Raw genomic sequence first — 20,224 nt, 5'->3', positions numbered from 1 at the left:
CAGCCTAAAAGCAGGTGGTACCATTTCCATTTCCTGGCTTGGAGTTCCTGGACCTTACAACAGTAGAGTAGGTGCCAAGTGCCATCCATATATCATTCATTCTCTCTGCTCTTGACTGCGGCTGAAAGGGATCAGCTATTTCAAGTTTCTGTGGCCTTGACTTTCCTCGGTGGTAGACTGTAATCTGTACTTGTGAGCTAACATAATCCCTCTCTCCTTTAACTCCTGTTCATCAGGGCATCAAAGCACCAGAAGGGAAACGAAGACAGTTTAGAAGCTAAAGGCTCTGCAAAGGCGCATTACATCACAGTAGAGACTGTTTCCTGGACTGATGCTGCCGAGAGGGAGGGAGACCTTGAAGAGGCTTTGCCATGTGCTACCTCACCACAGGCCCAAAGGTCACAAACGAGAACCATTATGAGCCAAAATAAGTCTCTTCTCTTTATAAGGTTGGCTGTCTTAGGCATTTGTCATAGCAAGGAAAAGCTGACGACTAATATGTAAACCTCTAATTATAAAGCCAATCAGCAAAAGAGCTGATGGCAGCATATCCATAAGGGTGGAGAGAGAGAGAGAGAGAGAGAGAGAGAGAGAGAGATCAGAGCTTCTACCCAGGGCAGTAAAACGCACCTGCCAAGGGCCTGGACCACACTGAAGCCAAGCTCGCCCTGCATTGGATCAACACCTTTTCCTTTCACACTTTCAGGGATTCCTTTCTTGACTAGAGAAAGCTCAGCAGGGAACTCAGGAATCATATGATCCAAATTCCCAGGGTCCATGCCTAGGCATGGCACCACCCACATGGCACTTACTCCTACAAGAAAAATCAAGCAACCAAGAAAATGCTTCACAGATGTGCCCACAGGCTAATCTGATGGAGGCAATTCCTGCACTGAGGTTCCCTCTTCCCAGGGAAGATGTTGGTGCCAAGTTGATGGTGAAAACTAAGCAGAATACTGATGATGGCGCTGTCTGCAAGTGGGGACCCAGGGGGACCCCCTGGAACTTTCCAGTATGGCTGCTGACTGAACGTGTTGCTATTTGTCTTGTGAAATGAACTTGCACTCTGGTCTCCGTCCTTCCTGTAACCATTCAACTCTCCTGGAGACAGCACTGTCCCTGGATGTATCCAGTAACAAACAGGGAGGAGACACATTTTCTGAACTGTAGGATTTCTACAGACAGTGGCCTTATAAGCCAAGGAATTTTGATGACATTTCCTAAAGCTGGGGACCAGAGGACCTTACAGAGGGAAGAGGGCCAGTTACTAACTTTTGTCCACCGTCCTTGGTATGTAGAGTGTGGTGTCTAGGCCATTGTACACCCTCTGTCCTCCGTCGGTGACCACGTACTCCTTTAGATGGCCGTTCAGGAGAAAAGTGCCACTCCAGTCCACCCACAGCATGGATGCATTGCTGCCCACGGAGAACAGGGCTTGGTACTGAGGCTCTGTGGGGGAGGAAAACACAGCTAGACACAGGAACCTCCAGGATGGATGAGCGGGGAGGAAAACAACAGCTCCTAGACATAGGAACTTCCAGGATGGATGAGTGGGGTAAGAGTGTAAACAACATTGTAGGAAATCAGCCAACCAACCAACCAAACAGAAACAACCCTGGGTGTTGCTAGAAACCCATTAAAAATAACAAACCGGGGTGGAAGGCAGGACGCCGGCCAACGGGAACACGTGCGAAATGCGCTCTCAGCAGCTTTGCACTGCTTCCAAAAAATCAATGGAGAGCGCTGATTTATAAATAAAACTATTAACACACAATGGGTTTGCTTAGCAACATAACCCGGGGCTCATATTTTGCTGTATTTTCTCTCTCCAACGGATAAAGTGTCCTTAACACTATTAACTACAGTACATAGCTATTTTTCATATTGGATCAATATTTATTGCTAGGAAGCCCCAAGGACTAGATGAAGTTAATTTTTTTTTTCTTTTTTGCACCAAACCAAACTGCTTAGATGGTGAATTATGCTCTTTTGGTACCCATTTATTTTTAAAGCTTTTCTTGAACCGTTGGTTTGTTTTCTGAGATAGTTAAAAGGCCTTGCAAACAACAATCCAAGCGTGATAATTCATTGCCCTGACTAATCCATCAATAGAAGAGTACTTTAGTAGATAATCAGGTGGCTCCATTCTCCTAAGTATTACATCAGATCTAGAAGCAACCTGGTATACATTCACAGGTATCCCCTCTTTTCGTTTTTAAATTCCTTGCTGAAATAGAACGGGAGACCTCAGCGGCAGCTCATCTTCAAGGTAAATAGGTTGTTGAGGGAACAGAGTGATAAACGACCACCTTGCAGATGGGAAGAGATCTGCCACAGGACACCTTGCTTCCTCCAAGATCACCAAGATATTTAAAAGCTTCAAGAGCCATATACATACCCAGCTGGCTGTTAAGAAAGGAGGGGTGTGAATACATTAGCTACATTATTCATGTCAAAGGCTATAACATGGTACGGGATAATTATGTTTTGTAACATATGGTTTAGACCCTAAAGATACATGTGCACCTTATCTCTCACAGCAGGAGACGATAGAGAGAGAGAGAGAGAGAGAGAGAGAGAGAGAGAGAGAGAAAGAACTAATAGCAATGTGCCACCAAGAACAAGAGTCATGAAACCCTCTTCAATGGCTGTATGTTTCTAGCCTGGGCCTGCCTTGTATCATCGGCCAATATGCAGTTTTATTTTTCTGAAGTTCTCTTTTACCATACTGGTCCAATAAATCTCCCTGTATCCTAGCAGGATTAAAAAAAAATGGAACTTGCAAATTTTAAGGAAATAAATGTGATTTCTAACTTTTAGGATTTGGAGTCTTTGCTGAGGTAAAGAGTAAGATTCAAAGTAATGGAGACTTGGGTTTATGTAGCTTCCTGGGAGGGGTCTGAGGAGACAGGAAGTGTGCTGTGCCCTGACATAGTTGATGTTATTTAACCCTGAAATCACCCCAGTGAAGATTGGGCTCTGGGGCTTGAGAAATGGCTTAGAAGTTTAAGAACACTGGCTGCTCTTGCAGAGGACCAAGAGTTAGGTTCCAAGAACCTCTAGTTCCAAGAGAATCTGATAATCCTCTTCTGGTCTCTATGGGCACTGCACACACACAGACACACACACAACACACTCACACATATACTCATACACTCACACACTCAAACACACATTCACATACAACACTTACACAACACACTCACACAACACATACTCACACACATACTCACACATACACTCATATACACAACACATTCACACACACTCATACCTCATACACACTCACACAACACACACTCGAATACAACACTCACACAACACACTCACACACACTCACACAAACACGCACACACATACAACACTCACAACACAATCACACATTCACACACACACACTCACATGCACACTCACAACACACTGACACACACACACAGTCACACACACACTGACACACACACACGAATCTTTAGAAACTTAAAGAAATTGATTTCTCTCAGAGGTTAAAAACCTTGCTCAATAATCAAGGTAGGAAGCCACTGAGTGCCTGAACTGTGTAACTCTGTGCCTGTTGCCTTTATAACCAGAACACACTTACTGCTTTACCATGTGTGTTTCCTAGTAGTATGACAAAACTGGCTAATTCTGGTTGTCAGTTATTCAGGAGTTTTGTGTTTGTCAGTCAAGTTAGCCATTACTAAAAACTAAGCCTATAATTTTAGTTGTATTTAAAGGGCAATAAATGTTAAAATTCTTAACAGCTCTTATTGTTTATTATATTTCACTATTATCCATCCACACAGGGCTCTTTGCCCTCTTGTAACAGAATGATGATTTCTGCAATGATCATCCACCCCTCATTTGTTCTCCTCTGTGTGCTGAGTGTTGCTATGGTGTAACTGAAATCCTCAACGGTGGGAGCACAGACACCATGGGACTGGTCAAGCCCGGCCTGCATAGTAAGTTCCAGGCTAGCCTAGATGACCCACTTGCCCTGAACCGTTACACTTGTAAATGCCATGAGTTTTCTCTAGTCATTATTGACATGACGTCTCAGTGGTAGTCCATGCAACTGAACATGGTCCTTCCAGTCACATGGGCTTTCCTGCTTCTCATACAGCATCTTCTGTGCCAGGCACACCCCGTGTACTTACTCTCCTTCTTGGTGCTGAAGCTGGTCCACCCGGAAGCCGTGCTGCCTGCTTCATTGTATGCCACCACTTGCACCCTGTAGGCAGTATTGGGCTGAAGCCCAGCCAGGCTGGATCTGTACCCAGGGCCCCAGTACTTCCTTTCTGCATGGCTTGGAGGGCAGCGTGGGGCTGAATCAGGAGAGCAAGCCCGGTGCAGCTGCAACTCATAGCTGGGACAGGCAGGGGTATGGAAAAGAAAGACAGACAGTGGGTTTGATTACTTTTCAAAGTTGCTTCATTTTGGGGGAGAAGACATTTTGCAAACTAAAAACCCCACTTTCAGGAAACTGCTTTCAGAGACCCTGAGTTGATACTGCAGGGGAATGAGGTGTAAAGCTATGTGGGAAGGTGTGTGGAGCTTCCTCATGTACACATGTGGATTGCCATACATAAGGTAGTCTATGTGTGGGTGTGTGGCTGTCTGGTGCATGTGCACATGCAGGTGTGAGTACCTCTGTGTGAAGACCAGAGGACAACTGTGGGGGCTGATACTTTTTTTCTTAAGATTTATTTTTTATGCGTATGGGTGTTATGGTTGCGTGTATGCCTATATAGCATGTGGACGCAGTGCTAACAGTGGCCAGAAGAGGGCATAAGAACCACTGGAACTGGAGTTTCAGATGGCTGTAACTGCCATGTGGGTGCTGGGAATTGAACCTGGGTCTTCTGAGAGCAGTCGGTGTTCTTAACTGCTGGGCTATCTCTCTAGACCCATCTTACCTTATTTATTTTTTGAGATAGTGTCTCCTACTGGTCTGGAGCTTGCCAAGTAGGCTAGGCTAGCTGCCCAGCGAGTTCCAGGGTGTTCCAGGGCTCTACCTACCTCTGCCATCTCAGCACTGGGATATCTAAGTATGTGCTACCACACCTAGCTTTTCATGTGGGTTTGGGGGAATCAAACACTGGTTCCTAAGCATGGTAAGCACTCTACCAACTGAGCCTTTTCTCCAGCCCGACAAGTAGTCATTTCCATGAATAAAGATTAGATGGTTGGCTCTCTTGAGAGGGATTCATTGTTGTCTTTTATGTAGAATAAAGGAAATCCCCTTCCCTCCATAGTATTCTGAGGAGACTCTCTTGTCCTTTGAGACGGTGGCCCCTCCTGACATTTTAACTTAGGGCAGGGCAATTCCCAGCTAACCACAGAGATCTCTTTTGCTCCAGCCGAGGCAAGCAGAGTACATGTTTTCAAAGAACCCCAAGGACAGCATCTTCCATTAGTGAACACAGACACATGCATTGTCTCACTCGTTTCAAGAAGCATTCGCTGTTCATCTTTCCTTTAGTTGGTTCATGGTTTAAATACTTTTCAAGTAACAAAGCTGCTCAAACGAGTGCTTTGTCTTCTGGATGCACTCCCTCAGGGACTGCAGGGCCATCATATACCTCTGTGCCCTGTCACCTTTTGGTTTATTAATCTGTTCCACTGACAGTTACCTGTGAATGACACCATTGGGGAGCAGAGGGGGAGTCCAGTGGACGGAGGCCATCCTGGAGCCCAGTGTCTGGACCTGGGGAGGAGACAGCCCTGAGGGCGGGGCAGGGTGGGTCCTCAGCTCGGCAGTCGGCCCTTGGCTGCAGCAGTTGAAACAGGTACAAGCTTCAACCCCAATGGCGTATGTGGTGAAGGGTCTCAGGTCATAAAGGGTCTGCTGAGTGGCCATGCCTTCAGACAGCTGCAAAGGAGAGGGCCAGATGAGACTGTCACATGTCAGAGATGGTACACGTCCTGCTATGAACGGGACCCCACGAGACACTTCGGGAGAAGCAGAGAGATGCTCCACAGAGTGTTAACTCTTGGAATGACCAATTCAGATGGAGGGGTGTTTATAATAGAAGAGTCCAGTCAACATAACAGGAAACAAGGAAGAGGTGACGAGGTATGTTATTATCCCTTACCTAACCTTAGGAACATACTAGAAAATGGAACAAAATACACAAAATACGGGTTGAATTCAGTGACTTTCAAAGGGACTCCTTTGCAACAAAATGAAAAAAAAAAATCGTAATCTGTATTTGAATTATCTTTTTTACCACTATGTTTCACATTCTGCTGCAATAACTTGCATGGAACTTATGCATCCAAAATGCCTTGGGACCCATCTCAGAGGCGGGTGCAAATATTTAATGTTTCTCAGACCCCCTTCCTCTCTGGGTGTTCTTCTACAAAAGCCTCTTCCTTGTCTTGTAGAGCTACAAACTTTTGATTTATTTGGAGCAAACTTTTGACCTCATTTGGAAGAGAAGTGCTCAGAAGCTGAGAATAATTTCCACATCGACGTAAGTAACATAATTAAGGAGCTTACCTGCTATTTTTTTTCAAATGCATACAATGCACTCCACATAGGAATTATTTGGGTTTATTAATATTATCATTTTATAAGCATGGATAATCAAGGGCTGATTGTATTTACATCATCTATATTTATTGAATATGAAACCCTGTAGAACATATGCTAATATTCTGTTAGCATTCACTGGGAGCCTCACCTGTGAGGGGGGCTTCTTGGGAAATTGTGTTTCCACACCGGGCATGCTGGCCTCAGAGGGTTCTCCACACTTGCCCAAATCATTCCCTAAATTGGCCTAAATAATTCATAATGTAATACTGGGATCTGCGCAATCTCTCTGTAAGCTTATGTGAACAGAGCATTGTTATCTCAACTTATTCATGAGCCACAGGGGAGAGACCCCAGCCATACCAGAGGCAAGAGACTACGGAGTAGGTGGCTTTCAGTGTTGTCCCTACGTAATGCAGGCACTGGCCTAGCAGTGGGTTCCTAACTATTAGGAAGGTTAAATATTAGTCTTCTCTGTCAAATACTGAAAAACTTTGGTTTATGACAAGAAACTAAAGAATGTTTATCTTTCTCATCTTGTAAAACAATATGCAAATGTATTGATGTCTCCACTCAGAAAAACTTTCATATACTCTCCCTATTTTCTGAATTTAAGTGACTTAAGCAAAATATTCCCCCACTGGTTTCCCTTCACTTCCTTTAAAACTAGCCAATCTCAAAAGACTGAGGTGAGACCCAACCCGTGGGAAGAAGACACCAGTCACCAACCACATCAGAATAAACACCAAGTGAGTTTTCTGCTCCCCACCCCGTGTGCTCGCTGGCTGGGTTTAGGGTCTTGGCAACCCCTTTGAACAACAACAGTCGGCTTGCCTGCTGAGCTGCTTTGCCCATTAGTGTGTCCCACTTTACAACACTAATGCTTGTTTGTAGCATGGCCTCCCTCTCCACCACACAACAGCTTGCAGCTCAGTACGAGATCCCCCAAGCTCAGCTCTACCTCTTGACTTCCCTCAAATGCGTTAATGGCGGCAGTGGGGTCAGCACTAAGCTCTATGGTCTGCTTCTTCTGAAGTCACCAACAGAGACTGGATTTCACTTTCATTAGAGATCTGTGTGTATCAACATCGGAGTTCCCAGAACATTCCTTGCTTCCTCTTTTCCTTTCTATGTTGACATCAACTCCATCCACCTCATCCTGTGGACTGGCTGCTATTCTTCAACTACCTGGCCTCTATTTCTATAAAGTAAATTAATGTCTAAATTAAATCAATGTGTAACGACTTCAGCTTCTCGGGATTCTTCAGTACCATCCCTGGCACTTATCCCAGTTCAGGTGTTTCCTATTTCCTAAAGGGGTGGTCTCCCAGCAGGACCCCTGCTTCCCAGAGGACAAGTGAGGGCAGACACACAGGGCACAGGTTCGAGGGAGGAGGGCAAGAAGCCACAGCACCAAGGCAGGCCTTTAGGAATCGCCTTCCTGTGTGTATTAGCTCTTAGAGCTGTGTGCTCACCATGACATGCGTCCCGCTGGAGTTGGAGAAGACCCTGAAGAGGCTGATGTTCCCATTGGGTCTTGAAGGCACACTGATGTTGACCACCGCTCGGGTGGAGGAGATGGTGTGGAATGTGGGCGCTTTGAGACCTTCCGGTGGGGCAGGTCCAGTTCTGCACCATGTCCACTTACTTGCAGCTTTGCCTGCAGAATTCACCGCCCGTACCTCAAAAAGAACCAACAAGACCAATCACAACCTAGGCACCCTCACACTGGAGAAGAGCGTCAAGTGTGGGCTTAGTGGCCAGAGGCAGGCCGGTCTCTGTGAGTTCAAGATCAATCTCTGATACATAATGAGTTCCAGACTAGCTGGGCTACATAGCAAGAGCATGTCTTAATAAAAAGTAAAAGTTCATAAATCGGTCACCAAACCAGCTACATAAAATAGAATGGTGTTAATATTCCTTCTGGACTCTGCCCAGCAGTTACCTGGCAACAGCTAGGTAGGCCTGGCTTGCTGTAAAAGGGGCTATTTGGCCCCTCCTCACTCTCTGCCCCTCTGTCTCTCTCTCTCTGGCTCTTCTCCCTGACCTTTTCTCCCTCTCTACCCTTCCTGTTGCGGTAAATCTCCAACCCAAATATGCCTTGGCAATGGAAACACAACTCAGTTAATACGAATACGTGCTGTGCGCCTAGATTGGGCAGATCTACCGCTACACTACCATCTTCTCCATCTATGAGACCCCTTAGAGCAGGCGGTTTCTCCAGGCCATGTGCTTCTGCTCCACTTTTCTTCTTCCTCCTCTGTGTCTTCTCCCACTTCCATTTATTCTCTCTCTCTCTCTCTCTCTCTCTCTCTCTCTCTCTCTCTCTCTCTCTTCCTCCCTCCCTCCCTTCTGTTTCACCTTCCCTTTATCAGCTCTCCTTTATTTTACAAATTAAGGTGGGAAGCAGGTTTACAGGAAATCACCTGAGTGCTGACTCATTCCTTGTTCCTAGCCCCTCACAGGAGAACGGAATTAACATCAAATATAATTGGCCCTAGGGCTATCCACAACACCTTCCCCCTCCCCCCTCTCTCTACACGTGTTCCTGCCCCCCCCCCATCTGTCTTTCTCTGTCTCTTACTACCTTATCAACTCCCCTTCCCATGCCCTAAATAAACCATTACCCTATGGCTGGTACCTGAGGGGGAAGGGATCCCCAGCATGGGTGGGCTGAGGCACCCCTCCCACCCCATCATACCTGGTCTACAGAACATATCCTAGCATCTTTTCTATAAAACACAACAAATGGGATGAACTTTGATCTTGCAAGTTTGTAATTACAAAGGAACATAGAACAACAGGAAAGTTACTCTCCCTAGGGTTTCAGTAATTCCACAGGTAGACTGCTGGCTAAAATGCTCCTCTATGTCTCTGTGGAGTCTCTCTCTCTCTCTCTCTCTCTCTCTCTCTCTCTCTCTCTCTCTCTCTCTCTCTCTGTGTGTGTGTGTGTGTGTTAGTTCCTTCAGAGTGAATGGATTCCTGGACTCCATAAAACTCAGCAATTCTTAAACACTGTCTCCATTAAATCTGCATGAAAATCAAATTTCCTTTAATCAAGGAGGGGATAAACATATGGGGAGATGTGTAATCTTATTTATCAAGAACCATTTGTATAATTAAACACGAATATCCTAAAAGGTCGCCTTGGGTCGCATTTGCATGAGTGAGTAATTTGTAGAGTGTCAGGTGCAATAGGCCCAGTGGATGGATGTGTGAGCATATAGGGTTAAATTAGACCCAATAGCAGCCAACCGCACAGTGATCAATCAGAATGATAGATGGAGACAGCAACCCCAGACGACTGTGTCGCTCACTGGCATTCCTTACTAAGCTCTCCAGTGCAACTCTAACTTTGGGGATTTTTTTTTTTCTCATTGGCTGTCTTTTGCTGTGTTTATTAAAAAATTAAACTGTCATGGCCCGTTAAGGACAAGTGAGGAAAGCTTGCCTGGGTTTGTATGTACAGTACTGGGAGTCTTGCAGGACGTTTGAAAACAAGCCATATAGGAAAACCAGAGGTGAGAGTTTCATCCTGGCCCGACCTACAACAGTACAGCTTGTAGAGAAAGAACCTCCAGATTTTTAACTTGAGGCCAGTTCCTATCAGTGTTTGTGTTTTTTTCTGGAGCAGATTCCTTGCTTGAAAGCAGATTTCTGAAGAGGATCTGCAGTTTCCAGCCCCTTGCTGAGAGGATTGCCCAGGGCCCTCTTCTCTGAAGAAGAAACAGTCTACTTCCCAGTGAAACCAGCTCTTTAAAGAGCACTCTCCCTCTCTCCTGTGTACCACGTAAGAGTGTGTGAGCGGGGGGGCTAAAATTGTGCTATTTCCGGTAAACTGAGCTTTGGATTCTGCGGGTGGCTGCCGTGTGTAGATAAGATACCAAGGGTCTAAAAGTCTAGGTTAGGTCAGGTCCCTTAACTCACAAGGGTGGAAGATAATGTTGAGTAAACATTATCTTTTCAGAAGGGCCCTTGTCTCTTCTGGAAAGGCCAAGGTCAGTTGTACATTGGGGTAGAAGGTTAGAATATTAATGAAGAGATCCGATGTCAGGCCCCAAGACGGAGGGTGCCTGGCTTGGTGAGCCAGAGACCAGCCACCTTAAAACAGCATCCAGGGACCCACAGAGAGGCAGTTCACAGCAGAAGACTGACAAGATTCCAAAATACAGTATTCTAGGACAGGCATATAGTACAAAGGGTAATTTCAGATCTCTTGGCAGTTAAGGGCATTCTGGTGTTAATCTGGGTCACGACAGGGAAGCCCATAGCAAGAGGTATGATAGCAGAAAAATCCAGCAAAAAGCTGAGCGCCCATGAAGACGGCCACCATGCAGGTGAGAGGCTGGGGAGAGATACAGGAGGACCACTGAAAGCAGCCTAGAGAACAGCCCAGCCCAGGCAAGAGAGCTCACTTCTCTTTTATAACATTAATTTTTAAAGCGAGATGGGTTTCATTACAGCATCTTAATGCATATATGTCATTCTTAATTTTTGTTTTTAATCTGTGCTTCGCTACCCACTGCCCTTCCCTGCCCTCCTGTCTTCTTGCTGGGCTCTTACCACCTCCCCCCCCCCCCTCTTTCCTCCTCTCTCCTCCCTCCTCCTCCTCCCTCCTCTTCTCTCTCCCCCCCCAACTAGTCCCTTCTCATTCTTCCTCCTCCCTGTCTTTAGGATCCCTTCTTCCCCAGTTATGGTCTTCATTTAATACATTAATATTCATCATTTCCCGTGTAGATCTACCATGAGATTTTAATGCTGCAGCGGGAGTCAGTGCCAACCTTCCAGCCTTCCTGTGCTTTTAGGCTTTGGCCAAGCAGAGTCTTACTTTCAAGATGTGATATAATCTAATAATTTTACTATGACTTGTGTATGTCTGTTTGTCTGAGTATAGGTAGGTGCCATGACTGCAGTTTCCGGAGGAGGCCAGAAGAGGGCATCAGGTGTCCTGAAGCTGGAGTTGGAGGTAGTTATGAGCCGCCCTGTGTGGGTGCTGGGACCAAACTCAAGCTGTCTTTCCAAACATTAGCCCATTATATTTGAAAACAAGTGGGCCTCAAAGTATAGGCGTTGGTGCATTTGGGAATATTATCTTCTAAAATATAGATGACATAGAATTCCTGTCCTGGCAGGGTCTGTCCGTAGGAGCTAGTATTCTCTCTTGTCTTTGACAAGAGACCTTCAGAACACATTGCTCTTCCCCCCACTCTTCCTTTTTAGTATTCAATCAATTTGAGATCAAAATAGCATTCATATAAATCAACATGCTTATGCAAAGCAGGATCAGCCTATTTACATGAGTGACAGTGAAAATGGAAATGGTTACTGTGAAGAGAGATCTGACAGACTGAAGCATGGTGGGGCTTGCAGGCAGGAAAGGGGCCCATGCATGTTATACCAAATGCCAGCAGACAACAGAGAAGCTGTGATGGCAACCTTTCTCAGTCTGCTCTGACCCCTTTCCCTTTCTATTCCCAGTCCCTGTTTTAAAAAAAAAAAAGTCTATCATCAAAAATTCATTATCATCTTTATCTATGTACAGCTAAGCAAGGCATGGGCTAAGGTATAATTCTGGGTTCCTAGTTAAAATATTAACAAAGATTATGCCTACAATTTCTTGTAGAAACAGTTTCTGAATTTGGTAACACTTGCCACTGTAGTGTTATGGGTTACTGGGTTTTAAATGTCTACAAAAGTTTCACATGTTGAAGGCTTGGCTCCAAGGCATTGATCTTCACAGGCCACAGCTTTGGGGAGAGGCTGGATCAGCCCATGTAGGGATTTGGAACTTAATGGGATATTGGAAAGTTTTAGAGGCAAGCCCTAGTCGGAAGAAAGTGTTCATTGGGGAGTGTCATTTGAGGATATATTTTGTTTGGACTCCTATCACTTCCTCTTTCTCAGTCCTGGCTACCATGAGAAGAGCAGCTTGCTCCACTGTGGCCTCCCCACCAGCCACGATACTGTGTTTTCCCCACAGAGCCAGAAACAACGGAGCTCGCTGGCCATAGATATCCCCCTCTGAACGTTACCATTAATTCTGAGATCCACAGGAGGGAAACCAGCTCCATAATTTTGAACCAAATTTGAAGCAAGCTTTTAATTAGCTACTGACCGGGATGGGTTTTGATCAGGACCACTCCCTGGAATTCCCAGCTGATTGGCCCTGAGACACGTGTTACAGGGGCTTTTAAATTCGGCTATCGTATTTTCCCATGTGGCTTGGTTTTTTTGTCCAAGAACTATAACTCCCAACATTCCAAGAAGTAACCTGGTCCTTGGCTGGTAGGGCTTACAGGTTAACTTCCTGTCTTAGAGTTTCTGCAAGCGTCTGTTGTAGTGGAAGGAAGCTGACTAACATGGATGGGAAAAGACGCAAAGATTATATAAGGACAGGAAATTCGGAAAGTGTATTGGTTTTTATTTTGGCTTTTGGTCCTAGGAGATAAATGTAGGACCTAATGTGTGCTAGGCAGGCATTCTACCACAGAGTTACGTTTTCCAGCTCCCTGGCCTTTTAGCTTTAATGGATCAATATAAAAACCTGAAAACCAAGCATGTTCTGAACAGATATGGCTTTACCTACTATGAATTCCATAATGAGGAGTGGAGATAAAAGTAAGTGTACACCCAGGGCATCCCCTAAACATACCGGTTCTTCCTCAATAAACAAACTAATGGTGGTTCCAGTTTCCATGTAAAGACTCATTAGTTACATTTGATAACACTATAATGTGTGCATGTAATGAACTTAACCACACACAGTTTAGAACTTCCCAATAGGGAACCGTTAAAAAGGTGAGCAAGTGAGAGCTGGCCAAGTTGGGTTGTTCTTAATGTTTCTGTTGTAACAATGGGAAATGTTACAGTGCAAGATGTAAACAATTTTTTAGTAAATATAAAATAACTGAAATATTTAGCCGTAGACCCTGCACTTCACAGTGATCAGTGCACGGGTGATAACAGCTTGCTTTGCTACCTAGATGTACGCATGCGGCTGTTTTCAGTGCAATATGTATTTAATCTAACTACCGACGGCCACCATCCTTTTGTCTTGTTGTCCATTAAAAATATGAAGCTCTTCTCTAATTTACTCATTTCCCTCAAAGACTAATTACTGTATTTTGCCTTAAATAATTTTAATTACATGAAGTGTGAACACCTGCCACTAAGCCGCCATCCCTGCACAGCTGTGAATATAGCAAGGCGTTTCAGAAAACAGAAGTTGTCTTTCAGAGGAGTAAGCCAGGAGCTGCTGCTGTCCAGGGCCTTCCATGCCACTTTGGACCCTGGCGCCAGCATTTCTGGTGAGAGGACCTCAGAACGTGGGCTCTCAGAATACCTCATACCCAATATTCTTTGCAAAATACTATAGGACCAAGAACAGAAATCTAGGCATAATCATGTCCCAGCTTCTCTTCACAGAGTGTTTAGAGTGTTTTAGCATCAGTACTACCTACAGTCTTTGAAACATACATGAATATGTACTCGTGTACAAGCCCAAGGTAGCATCAGGTGTCTTTGACAATTACTGTCACCTTAATGTTTGAGACAGGGTTTCTCACTTGTAGCTTGACTGGCCAGTGTGACCTAGGGATCTCATTTGTCTCAACAGCAGTAGGATTACAAGTATGTGGTACTAAACAGGCTGATTTCTATTTATTTATTTATTTATTTATTTATGCTCTAGGGCATTGAACTCATGACCTCATGCTTGCATGATGTGCACTTTACCAACACTGATGACATCCTATCACACAGTTCCTTGTGGAACATCTGATTAAAAGCATTCCTTGTGGAATGTTTCATTGAACAGCATTTCAGTAATTCTGAGGACAAGTTTATTTCATGTAGTAGCAAGGAAGAGACCTCGCTATTTATACAAACCGGAGAATGTAAATACAGCATTAACAATTCACATCAGAAATTTAAAAAAAAAGAAGAAGAAGCAGACCATGAGCAGCCATGTCCGTCATTAATCAGTAGAGTAAATAGGTTGCATGTTAACAGGCAAACAATTAAATTATTTGTTTCCCAGGGGCATGGAATGTGATTGTTATCACGATCCCACGAGGGAGACAAATAGATATTAAAAGGTTCTTTCCAATACCTGTATTGGCTTGGGCCAACAGCTAATTCAATAGATTCGATCACAATCCACGCTCCTTCCATGGCTTCTGATTTATGGCCTTGGCACACCTTAGTCATCAGTCAGCGCAGTTTGTTCCCCAGCACTCATAAATTATGCCTCATAAATAAAAAGATACAATCAAGGAAATCCTATCGGTCCCTCTACAGTCTTGGAGTATGTTCCCTTGGCATTCGCGCTAATGCCTTCTTAAGGGGTAGCTTGCAGTGGGTTTTGAATATGTTTGAATAGTAACAAGCCAGAATGGGCTGTGCCAGAACTGTGGGTAGAGAGGCCCATGGCTGAAGGGAGAGAGCAATAAATCTGCAATTATAAGACTACGGGATCATTTTATTTTGTGAACAGCCTACAGGCTCCAGCCAGGCGGGGCTATTTGGAGGGCTTTGTGAGGCTGCCTGCTTCATTATCTATCTGACTCTCTTTCATCATCAAATGAGCTTCGCCCAGCACCTCTGCCAGATACCTTGCTGAATCTATGAGAATCTCTCTTGTATGGGGTCCCTGTATTCCTGGTTCCTTTCATCCCTGATACTTTGGATCAGGCAAGAAGAAATGTGATTTTAATTGAATTCTGGGAACCAGGGGAAGAAGGTGACAGAAGCACCTTGCCTCACTTTCTACTGGAACTTTTGAAATTCAGAGCTATGAAGTGACTAAAGAAGTTAGGAGCCATCTCCCCATGGCTGTCTACTGTTCCATAGGAATGAAGGTTTGGAGTGGACTGCGTGCTGAGTTTTGTTCTGCTTGCCTCTGTCCCGCTTTGGAGGAAACAGGAACTCAGTATCATTCGGCTCTCAGAGGGTATGCACTGAAGAACATGGTTTCCTTTACCCATTAGCTAGCCTGATACATGTGCTGTCAGGTGTGTCTGACCCCACGGGCTGTCCCTTCCCTGAGAGGGAACTTGACCCGACACACAACTCTAAACTTCCTGAAAACATAGTGAGATTCTCTTTGTTGTTGTTGCTGTTGAAACTGGATTGTGTTGTTCTCCAGCATGAGCTTTGTAGAAGAGAGCATCAGGCTGTAGTGTCAAGAGGCTGGTCATGCCTCTTGTATTTAATCATTTAATGAAGATATTTATTCATTCCAACAGTACCATACAGCTGGTATTAAACTAGCACTTCCCAAGGAAACTGAAGGGCCCAGAAGTTGATGCAGTTTGCTAAATATAGGGCAGGCTTTCTAGTAGAATGTAGGATATGAGCCCAGACTCAGGGATCCTTCCTGCATGATTCTATGATGGTAAATTTTACATGTCAGTTTCACAGCATCTAGAATGACCAGGAAATCAGCCTCAGTGAGGGGTTGTCCAGGTTGGACTGGCCCCTGAGCATGCCCATGAGGGGGTCTTACCTCGATCATGTTCATGTAGGAAGACCCACCCTAAATGTGGGTGGCATCATCTCATGATTAGGCTTTGGACTGAATCAAAAGAGGGGAATGGTTGCAAGCTCCACCTCTGCATTTTGAGTGGAGATTTCATCATGCTGAATAAAATGACAGCTGTACCCCAACTGGTGAGGCCCTGAGAGTGTGCACGGTCTCCACAGTGAGTGATCAGAGCAAGGCAAGAGTGTGATCTCTAGGGAAGGTAGACTTCACTGGGTATTGTAGTTTGAATCCCACTGCTTTGATAAAACACCCAGAGCAGATGTAAACTGGGGAGGAAAGGGCTCATTTGGCTTACAGGTCACAGTCTACCATCAAGGGACACTGGGGCAACAACTCAATCTGGAGCAGAAAGCAGAAATCATAGCTGACTGCTGATTGCTGGGTCACTTTATGACTCTCTCACAGGATCATGCTTGGCTAACTTTTTTATCTACCTGCCTAGTGATGGTTCCACCCATAGTGGACTGGACCCTCCTATATCACTTATCAGTCAGGACAATCCCTAACAGACATGCTGACAGTTCAACCTGATAATAACAGTAACTGAATAACTGACTCAATGAGACTCCTTTTCAAGTGATTGTAGGCTGTGTCAAAGTGCTAACTAGGACACTAGGTAAAATAATTATCCACGAATGTAACAGATATTGATCAAGTCGCATCTATGTGTCAGACACTGATTCCCAACCTGGCATATAATAGTAACCAAGAAAGAAGTAAACATCCTAGTGAGAAGAGGCAAGCCACAAGAACAGAGCGAGAAGAGGCAAGCCACAAGAACAGAGCGAGAAGAGGCAAGCCACAAGAACAGAAAGCAATGGGCATGATTCAAGCTAGGAAGGACCTGATGGCACAGGGCATAAAAAAGTATACATGTGTGTGGTGAAATGTGTGTATGTGTGTGTGTGTGTGTGTGCACGAGTGTGTATGTGTGGTTTTATACAGCACATAGGAAAGAGGTCAGTCTGCCTGGAAGAATCTTCAGGAGTGATATTCAAGCTGGATGCAGTAGGCAGAGGCTACCATGCGAAGATCTAGAGGACAAAATCTCACTGTGTAGATTGTCACTGTGTGAAGAGGTCCTGTGTAGAACCTTGGCTTAGTGATAAGGGCAGAAGGCAAAGCAGGTGCAGCCTAAGGTGAGATGTCAGGGGACACTCCTCACAGAAGCAAAGTGGAGCCTGTATTCACAGGATCTCAGGAGCAGTCCTCCTCTCACTCTGATTTTTCTCTTTATGAGGCTCTGGATGTTGAATTCTCTCTGGGCATTCAATGTTAAATTTTAATATTTCGTGTAGCTGCCAATGTACCAGCCTTTAACTTCACTGTACTCAGTATTCTTATTGAAATCAGTCTACTAACCTCATTTTACAGATGTGTTAGTCTTCTTTTCTGTTAGTATAACAAATAACACTGAAGAAAACCTACTTTGGAAGAAAGAGTTTGTGGTAATTTGAATGAGAATGGCTGTCACAGACTCTATACTTGTATACTTGGTCCCCAGTTGTTGGAAATGTTTGGGAAAGATTAGGAGGTGTGGCCAGTTGAAGTTGAAGGAGTGGTGCCACTGAGGGGTGGGCTTTGAGATTTCAAAAGCCCCTGCCATTTTCAGCCTCTCTCTGCCTTGTTCTTTTGGATCGAATATAAGCTCTCAGTCACTACTCCTGTGCTATGCCTGCCTGCCACCAAACTTCCTGTCATGTTGGTCATAGACTTTAACCCTCTGGAATGCTGGTCCCCAAATTAAACTCTTTCTTTTATAAGTTACCTTGGTCATGGTGTTTTGCCACAGCAATAGAAAAGTAACTAAGACAGGATTTATTTGGGTTACACTTCCATATCACAGGCCATCACTGGCAAGGCAGGATCTGGAGGCAGGAACCCAGGCAGAGATCATGGAGAAATTCTGCTTACTGGCTTATTTTCCATAGACTGCTCACCCATCTTATACAGGACCACATGCCCAGGAACGGTACCACATACTGTGAGCTGGGCCTTCCCACATCGCTCATTAATCAACAAAACGCCCCATAGACTTCCATATAGGCCAGTCTGATGGAGACATTTTCTCAATTACGATTTCATTTTCCCAGATGACTGTTTATATCAAGTTGAAAAAACTAACCATCACACTAGACAACAACAACAACAACAACAACAACAGGTTCATGAGTATAAACCTAGTAAGTTTTATTGGACCCTGTCTCTGCTTCTCACAGGGATGGCATGAAGGAACTGTGCTATGCTAGGACAATACATAAAAGTGGGACCACCAAGTCACACAGTCAGGATCTTAGTGATTCCTCTCCCCTCTTCAACTGAGTAATTGGTGGAGTCACTTAAGTTCCTGATAATGCAAATGAAGCAACAGTGCCCACCTTATGGGATGACTCCAAGGTCCTAGGTAGCTTTAATTGTCAACTTGACACAGCCTAGGGTCATCTGGAAGGAAAGCCTTGACTGAGGACTTGCAAAGATTACATTAGTCTGTAGACATATCTGTGGGAAATAGTCTTGGTTTTTAATTGCTGTGGGAGGGTCCAACCCACTGTGGGTAGCACCATTCCCTGGGCAGGTGGTTCTAGGAAATCTATCTGAGCATGAGCCTGCTTTTCTGTTGTTATGACAAATAACAGTGACTAAAACCAACTTTGGAAGAAAGAGTTTGTGGTAATTTGAATGAGAATGGTTACCATAAGCTCTATACTTGTATACTTGGTCCCCAGTTGTTGGAACTGTTCGGGAAAGATTAGGAGGTGTGGCCCCATTGAAGGAGTGGTGCCACTGAGGCCAAACCAGTAGCTGGGCTCCATGGTTTTTCTGCTTGAGCTCCTGCCTTGACTCCCTCATTGATGGAACATGAACTGTAATCCCAACAAGTCCTTTCCCCCAAGTTGCTTTGTCACGGTATTTGTGAGAGCAACAGAAGGGAAACTAAGACAAATGGGTTAATACATGTGACACTCTCCACATATTTCTTCCTTAGCACATGGCAAACATCAAAGACTAGCAGTGATCATCATCATATTGTTTCCATGCAAAGATGTGGGAGGATGCCGCAAGGATGCATGCAACTGGTGACTCACTTCTGCATGCCAACTACATGCTATGGATCAATAAGAGTTTTCAAACCCCCTATGGCACTCTAAATTCAATCTATATCTCTTTCTCCATCTTTCTTTACTCTAGAACTTTGAGGGTTAAGAATAAAAACCTGGCTTTCAAACGTAGTTTTTTCTTCTTGAGCTGGGCAGATGGTTCAGTGGATAGGAGTGTTTCCTGTGCAAGTACCAGGACCTGAGTTCAAATCTCCAGGACTCACATAAAACAAACTGAGCAAAGTTTTCTATCCCTATACTATTAGCATCAGGGGGAAGACAGGTAGGTCTTGACAGCTAGACAACCAATGCATAACAGTTTTAGGTTCAGTGAGAAACTTAAGGCAATAAGTTGGAGAGCAACATAGGAAGACAACCAACACCCCACTCAGGTCTCTGTATACAAGACAAAATGCTTGTACAACTTGCATGCACATTCATGTGCATTCGCAGCACATATACACACAACACACACACACTACTGTTTTTGTATTAAAATTTGTTCATTAGATGATATTTTCTAATGTGCCTTATTATCAGTTAAGATTCCAAAAAAAAAAAAAACTTGACCAAGCATAAACAAAAGAAATATTGGAACAAGTCAATGGGTCCATCAGAGACAGAATCTGATTTCTGGTTCCTTTTGCATAGATGTCTATAGGCATCAAGGGAAGAACTGTGCAGTCGCCTAGTGGCTTATGGGCATCTTAATGATCAGATACATCAATGGACAGATAAGTCAATAGATGAGCTACATATCTTCTCAAAGGCTGCAGTTCAGGCATTGGATTTCCTTACAGTCTCGTGTGTGTTCCCACCTGTGGGTTTGATGACTTCATTTGACTAAGGCGCTTATTTAGAATTTGGTGGAACTACACCTTTGGCTTGATTCAATCCAGTGCAATCTTCAAATTTTCTCAGTGGCCTGACTTTTCAGTCATCAGAGAGTGATCAGAGAGTGGCGATCCTCTAACCCAGGAAGGATTCTACCAAGGAAGGCAAAGCAATGGGATATGCCTTCCTTTCCTTCCTTCCTTCTTTCCTTCCTTC

At 44.5% G+C, this 20,224-nt stretch overlaps 1 protein-coding gene across 1 annotated transcript in view; it reads right to left on the bottom strand.

The window, feature by feature from the left end:
• The window catches only part of Ush2a (usherin), a 678,886-nt gene that overhangs the window by 13,206 nt on the left and 645,456 nt on the right, over nt 1-20,224 (bottom strand). The window contains exons 64-68 of the mRNA XM_021198607.1: nt 8,008-8,214; nt 5,631-5,869; nt 4,155-4,363; nt 1,273-1,449; nt 631-814 (exon numbers count right to left, since the gene is read on the bottom strand). Of these exons, the coding sequence (XP_021054266.1) occupies nt 631-814; nt 1,273-1,449; nt 4,155-4,363; nt 5,631-5,869; nt 8,008-8,214 (1,016 nt within the window). The remainder of the gene's footprint in view (nt 1-630; nt 815-1,272; nt 1,450-4,154; nt 4,364-5,630; nt 5,870-8,007; nt 8,215-20,224) is intronic.

The sequence above is a fragment of the Mus pahari genome, chromosome 5 (genome assembly GCF_900095145.1).
Source record: "Mus pahari chromosome 5, PAHARI_EIJ_v1.1, whole genome shotgun sequence".
NCBI lineage: Eukaryota > Metazoa > Chordata > Mammalia > Rodentia > Muridae > Mus > Mus pahari.
This window is presented reverse-complemented; position numbering and strand designations above follow the sequence as displayed.